The sequence below is a fragment of the Leucoraja erinacea genome, chromosome 3, assembly GCF_028641065.1.
Source record: "Leucoraja erinacea ecotype New England chromosome 3, Leri_hhj_1, whole genome shotgun sequence".
Lineage (NCBI taxonomy): Eukaryota > Metazoa > Chordata > Chondrichthyes > Rajiformes > Rajidae > Leucoraja > Leucoraja erinaceus.
The window spans coordinates 5,522,281-5,540,319 of record NC_073379.1 but is presented as its reverse complement, the minus strand read 5'-3'; the positions used below and the strand labels follow the sequence as shown (position 1 = coordinate 5,540,319).

At 49.8% G+C, this 18,039-nt stretch overlaps 1 protein-coding gene across 1 annotated transcript in view; it reads left to right on the top strand.

Moving 5' to 3' along the window:
* serinc5 (serine incorporator 5) overlaps positions 1-18,039 on the top strand; it is a 92,892-nt gene that overhangs the window by 31,457 nt on the left and 43,396 nt on the right. Inside the window, exon 2 of the mRNA XM_055631720.1 lies at positions 16,049-16,216. Coding sequence (XP_055487695.1) covers positions 16,049-16,216 — 168 coding nt within the window. The remainder of the gene's footprint in view (positions 1-16,048; positions 16,217-18,039) is intronic.

Genomic DNA, 18,039 nt, shown 5'->3' with positions numbered 1-18,039 from the left:
AGATGCAGTTCCTTTCTACACACCATGTAAACAATTTTTGGCAATAGGCTTTGCTGTTAATTGAAGAACAATTTGATAAGGTGCTTTATTTAACTATGATTCACCAACATTACAAGCTTTAGAGTTAGCTGAACCTGCATCAGTCTCGCATCATTAACTAAGAAGCAGGAACATTTCCACTCGAACCTGCTCTTTGGTAAGTGCAAATTGAATATAGCGTGTGGGGAAATAGAAATTTGCATCCCACTAAAGTTGTTCTTTACTATCTTGCTGTTCAAGAGAGGTGGCATTGTGGCACAGCAGTAGAGTTGGTGCCTCACAGCGCCAGAGACCTGGGTTCGATCCTGTCTACGGGTGCTTGTTTTTCTAAGCTCTCCCCGTGACCCGCATAGGTTTTCTTCGGGTGCTCTGGTTTCCTCCCATACGCCAAAGACGTACAGGTTTGCAGGTTAATTGGCTTTGGTAAAATTGTAAATTGTCCCTGGTGTGTGTAGGATAGTGCTAGTGTGTGAGGATCGCTGGTCGGCGTGGGCTGAGGGACCTGGTTCCGAGCTGTATCTCTAAACTAAAGTAAAGATGTGTATAAGACTGACAATCCCAACAGCAATTAAAGTTAACCAAAGATAGACATAAAAAGCTGGAGTAACTCAGTGGGACAGGCAGCATCCCTGGAGAGAAGGAATGGGTGACGTTTCGGGTCGAGACCCGTCGGCAGACTGGTTAGGGAAAGGGGCAACGAGAGATATGGACAGTGATGTGGAGAGATAAAGAACAATGAATGAAAGATATGCAAAAAAGTAACGCTGATAAAGGAAACAGGCAGTAAGCTGTGAAAACGAAAGGCTAGTGCAACTTGGGTGGGGGAGGTTACACAGAAAAGCTGGAGAAACTCAGCGGGTGCAGCAGCATCTATGGAGCGAGGGAAATAGGCAACGTTTCGGGCCGAAACCCTTCTTCAGACGGAGGGTTGGGGAGAGATGGAATTCCGGGGCTACCTGAAGTTCCAGAGAAGATGGAGGCGGAGACAAGCACGGAGAAAACACAGTGGCTGTAGTAGCGTGTCTGGGTTATAGATATGCAAAAAAGTAACGATGATGTCAATAGTTTACCATGTTTTTTGGGGGGGTAGGGGTGGAGGTTTAAGTCTCATGTAAACTAGATCAGGTAACCAGGCAGTTTTTTGCATCCTTGACGGGTATTAGTGAATCACAAAGATCTGACCACACAGTGTGGAAACAGGGCCTCGGGGCCCTCTGTGTCCATGGCAACTATCAAGTACCTATCTCTACAAATTCATTCATCAGCCCTTGGTCAGATGCCTAAATCAGATGGGATTTTAAATGACAATCTAGTAGCTCTATAGTTAGCAATATTGAATCCAGCTGTTTTTAAAATGTTAATTCTAGGTGTTCATTTGAATTCCCCTGTGCGACAATGAGATGCGAACTCTCAGCGGGCCAGTGGTTTAGAATTCTGACAGTCATAGTCGTCCAGCAGGGAAACAGGCCCTTCAGTCTAATTCACCCATGCTGACCAGGATGCTCATCCATACTTGACCCACCTGCCTGCGTTTGGCCCATATCTTTTTTTTATATAGAGATACAGCATGAGAGAGGCCCTTTGGCCCATCGGATCTGTGCCAACCAGCGACCACCCTGCACATGAACACTATCCTACGCACTAGGAACTATTTTACTGAAGCCAATTAACATACAAACACGTCTGTTTTTGGAATGTGGTAGGAAACCGGGAGCACCCGGAGGAAACCCACTTAACCACAGGAATAATAATAATAATAAATTTTATTTATCGGCGCCTTTCAAGAGTCTCAAGGACACCTTACAAAAATTTAGCAGGTAGAGGAAAAACATGTAAGGGGAATTAAATAAATAGTAGAGACATGACTAATACACAAAGTAAAGACAGAATTCAATTCAAAACACAATATGAGTCAATTAATGCACAGATTAAAAGGGAGGGGGACGTGGGGCTAAGGATAGGCAGAGGTGAAGAGATGAGACTTGAGGCGGGACTGGAAGATGGTGAGGGACACGGAATTGCGGATCAGTTGGGGGAGGGAGTTCCAGAGCCTGGGAGCTGCCCTGGAGAAGGCTCTGTCCCCAAAACTGCGGAGGTTGGACTTGTGGATGGAGAGGAGACCGGCTGATGTGGATCTGAGGGACCGTGAGGGTTGGTAGGGGGAGAGGAGGTCAGTGAGATATGGGGGGGGGCCAGATGGTGGAGGGCTTTGTAGGTGAGGATCAGGATTTTGTAGGTGATCCGGTGGGAGATGGGAGTCCAGTGAAGTTGTTTGAGGACTGGAGTGATGTGATGCCAGGGTTTGGTGTGGGTGATGAGTCGGGCGGCTGCGTTCTAGACCAGTTGGAGTCGGTTGATGTAGGTGGAGTTGATGCCAAGGAGAAGTGAGTTGCAATAGAAGAATGTACAAACTCCATACAGATAGCACCCGTAGTCAGGATTGAACCCGGATCACCGGCGCTGTAAGGCAGTGACACTCCCGCTGCACCACTATGCCGCCCTAATATCTCGCTAAAACTTTATTTTCCACGTACCTGTCCAAATATGTTTTCGATGTTGTTCTAGTACCTGCCTCAATTACCTCCTCTGGCACATGGGCGGAAATTGCTTTTAAAACATGGGGGGGGGGGGGGGGGGGGGGGGGGAGGGGGAGGGGCACAATGAGGCCTGACATCTAGGCCCACGGGCCGGATCCGCCCGCAACCCGAAATAATCCGGCCCGCAGAATTTTTTTTTTGTTTTTTCCCCCCAATTAGTTTTCACGTCCTGGGAACTGCAGCCAGTCCCCGGGGCTCGCAGGCGATCTGCCCGCTACAGCCAGACCTGGGGCAAGCGAGCCAACCTGGGACTGGCTGTAGCGCCCAGGTCACAAAACATGGGGGGGGATTGCCCCCACCTCTCAAAACATGGGGGGGGGGGGGGGGGGGGGGAAACGGGACAGCCCCCCCCCCCCACCAGGATTTCCGCCCACGTCTGGCAGCACGTTCCATACACCCCCACCCTCTGACTGCCAGTCCAATATCTTAACCACTCTGTCATTGTATCCCATTCAATAGCAAAAGAAAACTGCACCTGCTAGAAAACCACAAAGTGCTGGAGTAACTCAGCAGATTGGGCAACATCTCCGGAGAACATGGAGAGGCAATGATGTGGGCCGGCACCCTTCCCTAGACTCGAACCGAAACATCGCCTATCCACGGATGCTGACTCTCCTGCGGGGGTTACTCCAGCACTTTGTGTCTTTTTCTGAAAAACTGCACCTGCAGTTCCTTGTATCAACAAACCACATTTTACATTGCATTTTCTCTGCTGGTTTGACTTTTGACAACTGTTGGTCTATATTGCCTCTTGTAAAGACCCGGTCTAGTGGCAGTGGGAACAATTATTTGCCGTTTAGTGGTATGGCACAGAAACAGGCCCTTCAGCCCATTGGATCTGTGCTGACCACTGGCGCTCATTCAGATTAATTCTACACTAATTTCGCTTTTATTTAATCATATTAAACTCTCTCACTCTATAATATTTCAACTCTCCCTCAATATTGCCACTTTCCTGCACGCAAATGTCAATATAGGGTAGCGGTAGAGCTGCTGCCTTACAGCGTTAGAGACTATGGTCGTTGTCTGTATTGAGTTTGTACGTTCTCTCCGTGACAGCGTGGGTTTTCCCCAGGTGCTCCGGTTTCCTCCCGCGTGCCGGTTTGTAGGTTGATTGGCTTCTGTGAAATTGTAAATTGTCCCTAGTGTGTGTTGGATAGTGTTAACGTGCGGGGATCGCTGGGCGGCACAGAGTCGGTGTTTCAGTTGAGTTTATTGTCACGTGTACCGAGCTACAGTGAAAAGCTTTGTTGCGTGCTAACCAGTCAGCGGAAAGACCATGCATGATTACAATCGAGCCGTCCATAGTGAACAGATACATGAAGAAAGACTGGATAGACTTGGTTTGTACTCTCTAGAATTTAGAAGATTGAGAGGGGATCTTATAGAAACTTACAAAATTCTTAAGGGGTTGGACAGGCTAGATGCAGGAAGATTGTTCCCGATGTTGGGGAAGTCCAGGACAAGGGTCACAGCTTAAGGATAAAGGGGAAATCCTTTAAAACCGAGATGAGAAGAACTTTTTTCACACAGAGAGTGGTGAATCTCTGGAATTCTCTGCCACAGAGGGTAGTTGAGGCCAGTTCGTTGGCTATATTTAAGAGGGCGTTAGATGTGGCCCTTGTGGCTAAGGGGATCAGGTGGTACGGAGAGAAGGCAGGTACGGGATACTGAGTTGGATGATCAGCCATGATCATATTGAATGGCGGTGCAGGCTCGAAGGGCCGAATGGCCTACTCCTGCACCTAATTTCTATGTTTCTATGTTTCTATGATAAAGGGAATAGGTTTTAATGCAAGATAAAGCCAGTAAAGTCCAATTAAAGATGAACCTTGTAGTTCAGCACTATAGTTGTGTTAGGATGGTTCAGCTGCCTGATAACAGCTGGAGAGAAACTGCCCCTAAATCTGGAGGTGTGCGTTTTCACACTTCTGAACCTTTTTGCCTGGTGGGAGAGGGCAGAAGAGGGAGTGGCCAGGGTGCAATTCATCCTTGATTACACTGCTGGCCTTGCCGAGGCAGCGTGAGGTATAAATGGAATCAACAGAAGGGAGGTTGGTTTGTGTGATGGTCTGGGCAGCGTCCACAATTTGCTGCGGTCTTGGATGGAGCTGCTCCCAAACCGAGCCAGTGGGCCGAATGGCCTGTTTCCACCCTGTAACTCTGAAGTAAAGTCTAAAGTACAGTGGTCGGTTGATGTGTCGACTTAATTACTTTTGGGGTGTGGGAAGAAAACCATGGGGGGCACGAGCAAGCACACATGGAGGGAAACCAAGATCAGTATTGATGCTGGGCCACTTGATCAGTACGGGTGTCAAGGGTTACGGGGAGAAGGCAGGAGAATGGGGATAGGAGGGAGAGATAGATCAGCCAACCATGATTGAATGGTGTAGGTGCGATGGGCCGAATGGCCTAATTCTGCAATGCCTCTGTAAATGCCTCTGTGAGGCAGCAGCTCCTTCAGCTGTGCGCCGTAAGCAGACAATGCGGTACTTCATGCTTTCGATAACACTGCGTTGCGATGTTACATAGTTTATGGTGAAATTGAAGGCGCGATGAAACGTGGATAATAACTGACCACTCAAATTGACATCACTTGTGGGATGATGACTGTAACTTTGCACGACAGAGCAATTAACCTGCGAGTGAGTCAGTGTTGCTCTCTTAAGTATGAAATGTGTCCGGCTGGTTGGATTTTTGAGTTTAGGATGTTGCTTCAGGGCCTGTCCCACTTAGGCGAGTGCGGGAGACTCTGCGGCCGCCTCCTGATCGCCACGTGTATGCTGGTGGTCTCCTACATGGTCGCGAGGAGTTCCCGCATTCTGGGAACTAGTCACGGCCTCAGTATCGTCGCTTTTCTGCGACCAAAAATTGGTCGCCATGGAGAAAATTGATCGTCCTGTAGTTGCAGGTGCAGCTGTAGTGGGGTCGCCATGTAGCTATGGGTCGTCGATGTAGTTTGAGTTAATCGCCTTTGCTGACCGGGCATTTTCCATTGGCTCATTGGGGGGAAAAAACCATAAGCGGGAGTTTTCAGAACCATGGATAACCGACCGGTAATGTTAAATGTCCGCCAAACTTCACAGCTGTGTATCTCTGGCTTATTAGAAGTTGTCTGGCTTCTTAAGAGTGTCTCCTCTTCTTCTCGCCCCCTCTTTTAAAGGACTTACCGTAGACTGTGCTAGCAGTCTTAATTACTGCATTAACCTTCCTGTTCATTGCGGTGTGTGTCTGTATCACCTTGGCTTTGCACCGTTTGAATTTCAGACAGCGCTTCCCCCCCCCCTCTCTCCGGTTCCCCCCACCCCCCCCCCCCTCCCCCCTCCCCCCCCCCCCCCCCCCCCCCCCCCCCCCCTCCCCCCCCCCCTCCCCCCCCCCCTCCTCCCCCCCCCCCTCTCCCCCCCCCCTCCCCCCCCCCCCCCCTCCCCCCCCTCCCTCCCCCCCTCCTCCCTTCCCCCCCCCCTTCTCCCCTCCTCCCCTCCCCCCCCCTCCTCTCCCCCCCTCCCTCCTCCTCTCTCCCCCCCTCCTCCTCCCTCCTCCTCCCTCCCCCCCCTCCTCCCCCTCCCCCCCCCCCCCCCCTCCCCCCCCCCCCACCCCCCGCCCACCCCCCCCCCTCCTCTCCCCCCCCTCTCCCCACTCCCCCCCTCTCCCCCCCCCCTCCCTCCCCTCCCTCCCCCTCCCCCCCCCCCCTACCTACCCCTCCCCCCCCCTCTCTCCCCCCCCCCCCCCCTCTCCCTATCCCCTTCTCTCTCCCCATCTCTCTCTCCCCCCCCTCCCTTTTTCCCCCCCCCCCTCCCCCCCCCTCTCCCTCCCCCCTCTCCCCCCCCTCCCCCTCCCCCCCCTCCCTCCTCTCCCCCCCCCCCCCCCCCCCCCCCCTCCTCCCCCTCCCCCCCCCCCCCCCCCCCCCTCCCCCCCCCCCCCCCCCCCTCCCCTCCCTCCTCCCCTCCCCTCCCCCCCCCCCTCCCCCCCCCCTCCTCTCCCCCCCCCTCCCCCCCCCCCCCCCTCTCCCTCGCTCCCTCCCCCTCGCTCTCTCCCTCCCCCCCCCTCTCTCTCCCCCCCCCCCCCTCTCCCCCCTCCCTCCCCCCCCTCCTCTCCCCCCCTCCTCTCCCCCCCCTCCTCCTCCTCCTCTCCCCCCCTACCTCTCCCTCTCCCCCCCCCTCTCCTCTCCCCCCCCCTCCTCTCCTCTCCTCTCCTTCTCCTGTGCCCCACCCCCCCCCCCCCCCCCACCCCTCCCCTCCCCCCCCCCCCCTTCCCCTCTTCCCCCCCCTCTCCCCCTCCTCCCCCCCCCCCCTCCTCTCCCCCCCCCCTCTCCTCCTCCCCCCCCCCCCTCTTTTTAAAGGACTTACTGTACACTGTGCTAGCCGTCTTAACCTTCCTGTTCATTGCGGGTGTGTCTGTATCACCTTGGCTTTGCACCGTGTGAATTTCAGACAGCGCCCCCCCCACCCGCCCCCCTTTGCGATGTGTTTGTGTGTGAGCGTGTCCCACTCCGACAGTCGCCGTTCCAGTTCCCGGTTTTTCAGGCGAGTGCCGCAAACTCAACAGTCGCCAGCAGCCCGCTGAAAAATCGCCTAAGTGGGACAGGCCCTTAAGGGTGATACAAAAGAGAATGTTTATACAGAAGGTGTCTGACTAAACTCGAGTGTAACATGTTATCACATGTGGATTGATAGTGTTCTTAGTGTGCAGGAGGGAACCGCAGATGCTGGTTTACACCGAAGATGGACACAAAATGCTGGAGTAACTCAGCGGGGCCGGCAGCATCTCTGGATAGAAGGTTACTCCAGCAATTTGAGTCTATCGACTGTGTTCCTGGATTGGGTTAATGGTTGGTCGTAGTGGTGCAGGTCCACCACTGATTTTCCGACACCCTTGGTTCCAGAGCCTTGTCGGATTATCTGTTTTGCCGGATCAACAGAGGTCAAGTAATAATAATTCAACAACACATCTCTGTCCCACTGATTATTAGTTTAGAGATTCAGTGCGGAACAGGCCCTTCAGCCCACTGAGTCTGTACTGACCAGAGATCACCCCGTACACTGACACTATCCTACACACACTATGGACAATTTACAATTTATACCAAGCCAATTAACCTACAAACCTGTACGTCTTTGGAGTGTGGGAATAACCCGGAGCACCTGGAGAAAACCCACGTGGTCACGGGGAGAACAATACACAATAGGTGCAGGAGTAGGCTATTCGGCCCTTCGAACCAGCACCGCCATTCAATGTGATCATGGCTGATCATCCACAATCAATACCCCACCCCGTTCCTGCTTTCTCCCCATATCTTTAAGAGCTTTATCTAACTCTCTCTTGAAAGCATCCAGTGAACCAGCCTCCACCGCCCTCTGAGGCAGAGAATTCCACAGACCCATAGTCAGGATGGAGCCCGGGTCTCTGGCTCTGTAGGCAGCAAATCTCCCTCCCGGCCACCGTGCCTAAAGCACCATAGACTGTTAGACACTTAAATAAAGAATTAACAAAGAAGTGAACAATTAACTCTTTCAGGATAGAGGACGCATCAATAGACAATAGGTGCAGGAGTAGGCCATTCGGCCCTTCGAGCCAGCACCGCCATTCAATGTGATCATGGCTGATCATCCCCAATCAGTACCCCGTTCCTGCCTTCTCCCCATATCCCTTGACTCTGCTATCTTTAAGAGCCCTATCTAGCTCTCTCTTGAAAGCATCCAGAAAACCGGCCTCCACCGCCCTCTGAGGCAGAGAATTCTAGACTCACAACTCTGTGGAAAATGTGTTTCCTCATCTCCGTTCTAAATGGCTTACCCCTTATTCTTAAACTGTGGCCCCTGGTTCTGGACTCCCCCAACCTCCGTTCCTGACAAAACACCACGTTCCTGTCCAACCTCTCCCCATGGCTAATATCCTCTCATCCAGGCAGCATTCTGGTAAACCTCCTCTGCACCTTTTCCAAAAGCCTCCACATCCTTTCTGTCATGGGGCGCCCAGAAATCTGAAATCCTAATCTGAATCCATCTGAACTGCTGCTTTTTTGGCACTGGTTCTAGAAAACATACATTGATTTGAATCGCTGCTGTTCCCTGTTGAGTTATAAAAAGGATTAAAGCTGTAATTGTGAAGAGTGGTTTCCCTTCGAGTTTCAAGGGGCTGTGTGATCCATTTGATCTGCTTAAAATGATTCCATGTTTGTTGGACTAATACAGTCAGATGGAATAGCAATCCAGCATAAGTGGGAAAGGTATTGAGATGAAAGCCAAGCCACATTGGCAGGGAAACCAGAAAGCCTCGTTATATGCGACGGGCAATAGCTTCTGGAATGTTCTCTTCCTAAAATAATATGCCGTGAGGCCAGACTCCAGCTTCTAAAGAAGGGGGTTCGAAGGCAGGTGGTGCAAAAGTGGGTAAATGGGGATTTAAATTTCAATTAGCCATGACTTTCCTTAGAGATACAGTGTGGAAACGGTCCCTTCCCTCATATGAGATGGGAGCAGAAACGAGTCATTCGTCCCATCAAGTCTACTGCCATTCAGTCATGGCTGATCTGTCTTTCCCTCCTAACCCCACATTCTCGGAGATAACACGTCTGAAACCTTGCCTTGCTCTGCAGCTGGGCAACAAGAGGAGCCAATTGCCACGTCCGCACACACTTTCGTCACCCCATTTAATTCCAACCATAATTAAGTATCTGGAGATTTTCATTTGTCTTCTACGGTGTCCCAAAGGGCCTGTATCTCTGAAGTCTAAAATCTAAAAGCTGAAGGAGATTTTAAAGTTAATCTAAAAATCTTAATTTAAATTCTAAAAGCTTAAATGTGTCCCATCAGACGTGGGAACAAGTCTCCTCTGTGATCAGGCTTCTAAACAGTCCTTCAATCCAGTAGGGTACTGTCCGATTCACCTCTGCCCCATTGTGGACATTGGACATTGTCTATGGAACTGATGTGCTACAATGCTGAGGACTATATTCTGCCCTCTGTATCTTCCCCTTTGCTCTACCTATTGTACTTGAGTTTGACCATTATATTTATGTACCGTCTTATCTGACTTGACTAGATAGCGTGCAAACACGAAGCTTTGCATTGTACCATGGTACACATGACAATAATAAATGTAACCTCAAATATCTTGATCAGACAGGTTGGATCAGGCGTTTGACAACCAGGCACTTGCTGATCGCACTCTTACTTTTTCACAATGGAATTTAATTTATTAATTTGCCATAAAATTATTGGAGGCATAAATAAGGTGGTCAGTTGGAACCATTTTATTTCCAGGGTGGAAATATCAAAGACTAAAGGACATAGATTTAAGATGAGAGGGGCAAAGTTTGAAAGGAGATGCGCGGGGCAGGTTTTCACTCGGGCGTTGGTGGGTTTCCCCTTGGATCGTGTTGCCAGGTGCGGCAGTCGAGGCAGCTATGTTGGAGGCTTTTTTTTTCAGATAAGAATGTGGACCTGCAGGGAATATAGGCGTATGGATCACATGCTGGCAGAAGAGATCAGTTTACCTCGGCATCACGTTTGGCACGGAAATTGTGGGCCGAAGGGCGTGATCCTGCGCTGTACTGTTCCCGCGTATGGACTGAAGAAGGGTCCACACCTGTTTGTTCATTTCTTCCACACATGCTGGCTGACCTGCTGAGTTCTTCCAGCTTTAATTGATATTGTCATTGGAAATGTGCAGCAAACCAGAGCAGATTGAGCATTGAAGATTCCATTTCTGCGGCAGTAGGCGTGGGTTAGCCGCAGAGTGTGATTTGAGATGAGCCGAAAATGATAGACAACAGGTGCAGGAGTAGGCCATTTGGTCCTTCGAGCCAGCACCGCCATGCAATGTGATCATGGCTGATAATCCCCAATCAGTACCCCGTTCCTGCCTTCTCCCCATATCCCCTGACTCCACTATTTTTAAGAGCCCTATTTGTTAGGAGACTGAGGGGCAACTTTTTCACTGAGGGTGGTGGGTATATTGAATGAGCTGCCAGAGCAGGCAGCTTTGGCAAATACTATAACTGCATTTAAAAGACACATGTAGATGGTTTAGAGGGATATGGGCCAATGACTAGCTGAGGTGGGGCACTTTCGCCAGCATGGATGAGTTGGGCTGAAGGGCCTGTTTCTGTCTGATGCTTATAACTTGCCCGTTGGCTCAGCCCCGTTTCACTCTCTCGTTTTGGCTCCCTCAATGTCAGCTTGTTCCACTGCTCCAGCTGTGCCTTGCGCTGACTGCAGCCTTGGCTCTGGATTCCTCCCTTTAACCCATGGCCTCTCATTTCTTTAAGGCCTTCCTTTAAACCTCCTCCTGGAAGAGTTTCCGATCACGTCCCCAATCCTTTGTCCCTCCGTGCTAATTTTTCAAAATAATTCTCCCCCGGCGCGCGTTCCTGCCCAAAAGCTGTTGATAAATTTGTGATGCTGTCTGCTGACCCGCTGAGTTACTCCAGGTTTTAGTATAGATCAGCATCTGCTGTTCCTCCCTGCATGTTGATGGAATTAAACGTACTCCAAATTCTGGGACAGTTTCTTCCCAGCTGTTATCAGGCAACGGAACCAGCCCTCCACAACTAGAGAGTGGTCCTGAACTACTATCCACCTCTTTGGTGACCCTTGTCCTACCTTTGATTGGACTTTACTGGCTTTACCTTGCACTAAACATTAATTATTCCCTGCTCATGAGAGGAATAGATCAGGTCGATGGAGACCTGCGTGTCATTGGAGTGTGGGAGGAAACCCGAGCTCCCGGGGAAAACCCACGCAGGTCACGGGGAGAACGCACAAACTCCGTACAGACCGCACCCGTAGTCAGGATTGAACCCGGGTCTCTGGCGCTGCAAGGCAGCGACTACTGCTGCGCCACCGTGCTGCACGTTGCAAATTGTGAAGCTGGAGGAAGGGATGGAGGTGAGGGCGGAGGAATGTAATTGGGCGCAAGTCCAGAAAAAGTGTTTCTTCATCTCCGTTCAAAACGGCTTACCCCTTAGCCTTAAACTGTGGCCCCTGGTTCTGGACTACCCCAACATCGGGAACATGTTTCCTGCCTCGAACCCTTAATAATCTTATATGTTTCAATAAGATTCCCTCTCATCCTTCTGAACTCCAGAGTGTACAAGCCCAGCCGCTCCATTCTCTCAGCATACAAGAGCAGTCCTGAACTACTATCTACCCCATCGGAGACCCTCAGACTATCTTTGATCGGACTTTACTGGCTCTATCTTGCACTATACCTTGGAACACGTGACAATAAACTCAACACAACTCAACTCAAGGAAGCAGCTTGACCCGCTGCGTTACTCCAACATTTTGTGTCCCATCTTCCTTACAGTCGTGCAGCACGGAAACGGGCCCCTCAGCCCAACTTGCCCACACTGACTAACACGTCTCATCTACACTAGTCCCACCTGCCTGCATTTGGCCCATATCCCTCTAAACCTGTCCTATCCATGAATCTATCTAAATGTTTCTTAAACGTTGCGATAGTATCAGCCTCAACAACTTCCTCTGGCAGCTCGTTCCTCTTTGCATGAGAAAGTTACCCCTCGGGTTCCTATTAAATCTTTTCCCCCCATCCTCACCTTAAACCCATGTCCTCTGGTTCTCGATTCTCATACTCTGGGCAAGAGACTCTGTGCGTCTGCCCGATCTATTCCTCTCATGATTTTGTACACATCTATAAGATTATCCCTCATCCTCCTGGGCTCCAAGGAATAGAATCCTAGCCCACTCAACCTCTCCCTATAGCTCAGACCCTCTAGTCCTGGCAACAGGACACCAACTACAATAGTGAAAGGCTTGGATAGAGTGGATGTGGAGAGGATGTTTCCACTAGTGGGAGAGACACTAGGATGATGAGGTAAAATGAGAAGTCTGAGGGTGGTGAATCTGTGAAATTCTTTGCCATAGAAGGCTGTGGAGGGCAAGCCAGTGGATGTTTTTAAGGCAGAGATAGACACATCTTGATTAGTATGGGTGTCAGAGGTTATGGGGAGAAGGCAGGAGAATGGAGTTCGGAGGGAGAGCTAGATCAGCCATGATTGAATGGCAGAGTAGACTTGATGGGCCGAATGGCCTAATTCTACTCCCCTATCACTTCTGATCTTATGAACATCCTCGTAAATGGTTCCGTGCTGGAGTGTGTCGAGTGTGTCCTATTTTTGTGTCTATCTTCATTTAAAAAAAAAAAAAAAAAAATTCCCTTTTCCTTTTGCCCAGCTCTGTTTAAACTAAAAACGTGACTGAACTGGAAAGGGTGTGTCCTTTTTGAGGGGTCTGTCTGTTGCTCTGTGCAGCCTCAGTCCGCCCCACCCACTCTGCAATGAGGTCGGCAGACACTGCTGTACTTGACTGCTGCCCGTCGAAGGGTCTGGGATGGGGGAGAGCTGAATGTTTAACTAATGAGACAGGATGCTTGCTTAAAACATCCGCATACACAAGACACTCAAAAGACGGAGTGTTTCTTTCATGCAGAAGTCGTGGGGGGGGGGGGAAAAAACAAATATTTAATGTTAATATGAAACATATGGATTAATTTGGAATTAAAATGAATGGAATCCCCGCTGCTTGCTGCCGTTCGGTTGAGGCAAAATACCAGAAATGTTTTTCTTTTCTGACTTTAAGAAATATTTATATATTTTTTCCCCCCCACTTCAGTGAGTTGTGTTATTTTTAACGTGTATGTAAAGGCTCTATTCATAGTTTTCCATAGGCAGGGCTGCCGAAACGAGAAGCCTGTGTGTCTTTTTCCTGCTTCAAATGAACCAGACACTGTTCTTTACCATTTGGAAATACAGCGTGGAAACGGGTTCAGTTTTAGTTTAGAGATACAGCGCGGAAACAGGCCCTTCGGCCCACTGAGTCCGAGCCGACCAGCGATCCCCGCACATTAACACAAACACACACACACACACACACACACACACACACACACACACACACACACACACACACACACACACACACACACACACACACACACACACACACACACACACACACACACACACACATAATTTTTACATTTACCAAGCCAAGTAACCTACAAGCCTGTACGTCTTTGGAGTGTGGGAGGAAACTGAAGATCCTGGAGAAAACCCACGCGGTCACGGGGAGAACGTACAAACTCCGTACCGACAGCACCCGTAGTCGGGATCGAACCTAGGTCTCCTGCGCTGCAAGCGCTGTAAGGCGGCAGCTCTACCGCCGTGCCACCGTGACCCTTTGGCCCACTGAGTCCATGCCGACCATCTATTTGCCTTGCACTAGTTCTGTGTTTCCCACTTTTTAAATCCGCTCCCTGCACACTAGGGGCAATTAACCTACAAACCCACAGGTATTTGGTATGTGGGGAGGAAACCAGAGCGCCCGTAGAAAAAGCCACCCGGTCACAGGGCGAATGTGCAAACTCCGCACAGGCAGCACCCGTGATCAGGAGTCTAGTTTTGACAAACGACACGGAAACAGTTCCCTTCGGCGCCGACCAGTGATCCCCACACATTAACACAACCCCACACACACCAAGGTAATGTTTTTGCATTCATACCAAGACAATTTACCTCCAAACCTGTACGTCTTTGGAGTGTGGGAAGAAACCGAAGATCTCGGAGAAATCCCACGCGGTCATAGGTAGAACGCACAAACTCCGTACAGGCAAGCACCCGTAGTCGGGATCGAACCCAGGTCTTTGGTGCTTTAAGAGCTGCAGGGAAGCAACTCTACCACCGTGCCGCCCACCAGCATCTGCAGTTTTTTGCATCTTGTGTCTAATTGTTATGTATACTGGGCAAAGGAACAATGACATGCTTGCTGCTGCTTTACAGGCCTATTATCGCAATAGCACACAGATAACTATACAATTAACAATAATGCAGGCATCCCATGACTTGCGTAAGGGTTATGTTCCGTTAACTATTGCGGGGACGTCAGTTATTACGCAAGTTGGAATCGCCATCCACATCCTGCTGAAATAACTGAGTGAGAGCATTAACTGTATAGGAGTAGAGAGGTTCTTCTGCGGTTGTATAGGGCTCTTGTGAGACCACATCTGGAGTATTGTGTACAGTTTTGGTCTCCTAATTTGAGGAAGGACACCCTTGTGATTGAGGCAGTGCAGCGTAGGTTCACGAGATTAATCCCTGGGATGGCCGGACTGTCATATGAGGAAAGATTGAAAAGACTAGGCTTGTATTCACTGGAGTTTAGAAGGATGAGGGGGAATCTTATAGAAACATATAAAATTATAAATGGACTGGACAAGCTAGATGCAGGAAAAATGTTCCCAATGTTGGGCGAGTCCAGAACCAGGGGCCACAGACTAAGATCAAAGGGGAGGCCATTTAAGACTGAGGTGAGAAAAAACGTTTTCTCCCAAAGAGTTGTGAATTTATGGAATTCCCTGCCACAGAGGGCAGTGAAGGCCAAGTCACTGGATGGATTTAACAGAAAGTTATATAGAGCTCTAGGGGCTAGTGGAGTCAAGGGATATGGGGAGAAGGCAGGCACTGGTTATTGATAGGGGACGATCCGCCATGATCACAATGAATAGCGGTGCTGGCTCGAAGGGCCGAATGGCCTCCTCCTGCACCTATTTTCTATGTTTCTATGTAACTGTCTCAGCGGCATCCAGCAACATCCAGGGCACTTTCTGCGGGGCACGGCCTTCTGGGTAATCACCGCCGCCATTGCCAGCTTGATTCCGATGTAAACTTCATTGATCGTACAGTGTTGTGGAAATTACAAACCACTCGGAGCCGAGTACAGAACTGTTTACGTATGGGAGAGTTCACGCAAGTGCGAGTTGAAGCAAATCCTCTATTTTGTAAGTTAGCGCAGTATATAGGGAGAGGTTGAGCAGGCTAGGACTTTTTACTCTTTGGAATGCAGGAGGCTGAGGGCTGCCCACAGTGGTACAAGATCATTAGAGGAATAGATATGGTAAATGCACAGTCTTTTACCCCGAGTTGGTGAATCGAGAACCAGAGGATGTAAGTTTAAGGTGAGGGGGGGAAAGATTTAATAGGAACCTGAGGGGCAACTTTTTTTATGCAAAGGAAGGTTGGTATATGGATCAGGCTGCCAGAGGAGGTAGTTGAGGGAGGTGCTATCGCAACGTTTTAAAGACATTTACTCGGGTACATGGGTGGGATAGATTTTGAGGGATATGGGCCAACAGGAAGTTGGGACTAGTGTAGGTGGGGCATGTTGGTCGGAGTGTGCATGTTGCCCGATGGGCCTGTTTCCACACTCTAAGATTCTATCATGACTGCTACTTTGCTTGTGGCCTCTCTATTAGATTTGGTTTGATGAACCGGTTTAGCCTGATAAGAACATGGACAGAGATTGTGATGAATGTTGGCCACTTAACCTTTGTATCTGATGTACTGTTTCATTCAGTAAGTGACTAAGACCGTTGTATTTCCTCTCTGCCCACAGCTGGCCTGCTGTTGCGGCTCCAGCGAATGCGCCCTCTGCTGCAGCGGATGCCCGAAGATCAAAACCTCCACCGGCACCCGGGTCATGTACACTCTCTACCACATTCTTGGGACCATCGTCTGCTTCCTCATGTTGTCCCCAACCGTGGGAGATGTATTGAAGGAGCATGTAAGTAAACAATTAAATTACTTTATCTCTCTCTTTCTCTCTTCCCAAGGACTTGAGCACTTGAACTGTTGAGTACTTCCATGGAATTCTGTGGAATTCCCTGCCTGAGAGGGCGGTGGAGGCGGGTTCTCTGGATGCTTTCAAGAGAGAGCTGGATAGGGCTCTTAAAAATAGCGGAGTCAGGGGATATGGGGAGAAGGCAGGAACGGGGTACTGATTGGGGATGATCAGCCATGATCACATTGAATGGCGGTGCTGGCTCGAAGGGCCGAATGGCCTACTCCTACACCTATTGTCTATTGTCCATAGACAGACACAAGATGCTGGAGTAACTCAGCAGGACAGGCAGCATCTCTGGAAAGAAGGAATGGGTGACATTTTGGGTCGGAGCCCTTCCTCAGACTGGAGACGGATCCCGGACCTCCAATGTCCTTCCACAGATACTGGCTTCTTCAGACTACGAGCCAGGGGGAAGGGGAACGAGCAATATAGATGGTACTTAGGACAAATTAATGGAAGATATGCGGAACGCAAGATTCAAGAGATTATTGTCATGTGTCCCAGATAGGACAATGAAATTCTTGCTTTGCTTTCGGCACAACAGAATATTACAGGCATAAATAATACAGAACAGATCAGTGTGTATTCCTGAACCTGGTTGTTGTACAGCAACAATAATCAGGGACATGTGGAGCCCACAATGGTCCGATGTTGGCTGCGGGCTAGGTGATAACGAGTGAATACAGACAGTGGAACTTGACATGACAACAGTGAAACTAGTATGACGTTGAGGATGGGGGAGGGACGGAGAGAGAGAGAGAGGAAATGCAAGGGTTGCTTGAAGTTCGAGAAATCAAATTCATACCGCTGGGGTGCAAGCTGCCCAAGTGAAATATGAGGTGCTGTTCCCCCAATTTACATGGGTCCTCACTCTGACAATAGAGGAGGCCCAGGACAGAAAGGTCAGTGTGGGAATGGGAAGGGAAGTGTTTGGCAATCGTAGGCCAAGGCGGACTGAGCAAAGGTGTTCAGTGAAACTTGCATTTGTTGGGGCAAATGGGACCGATTTAAATGTTATTCTACAAATGGCCGCATTCAGGTGGGCTGGAGAATCGGACGGCACCCCTAGCTTATGGAAGGACCGTTCAGAATGCCCAGTCTATGCTTGAGGACGTCCGTAGTTTGATTTGATCATTTTTTTTAATTCAGGTTTTTCAGCCAAGAGCAGCACAGAAACAGGCCCTTCTGCCCACCGTATCCATGCCAGGTTAAACTAATCTCCACTGCCAGCAGGGGATACATATCCCTCCGTTCCCTGCATGCCCATGTGCCTGTCTATACGCACATAGATGATCAGTCTATACGCTGCCTGAATGCCACAATCATATCTGCTTCCACCACCGTTCCTGGTAGTGGAATTCCAGACTCCCACCCCTCCCTGTAATTAGAAAAAATTACCTGGCACATAAGTTCACAAGTTCTAGGAGCAGATTTATACCATTGGGGCCCATCAAGTCTACTTCGCCATTCAAATCGTGTCTGATCTATCTATCTTTTCCTCTTAACCTCATTTTCCGGCCTTCTCCCCCATCACCCCTGACATCCTTACTTTTCATCTCCTTTAAACTTTTTCCCCCCTCTCACCTGAAAGCTGTGCCCTCTGGTCACAGTCATCCAGCACAGAAACAAGACCTTCGGCCTAACTTGTCGATGCCAACCAAGATCCCCATCTACACTCTTCCCACCTGCCTATGTTTGGCCCGTATCCCTCAATCTTTCCTATCCATCTGCCAGTCCAAATTTATTTTAAATGTTGTTATCGT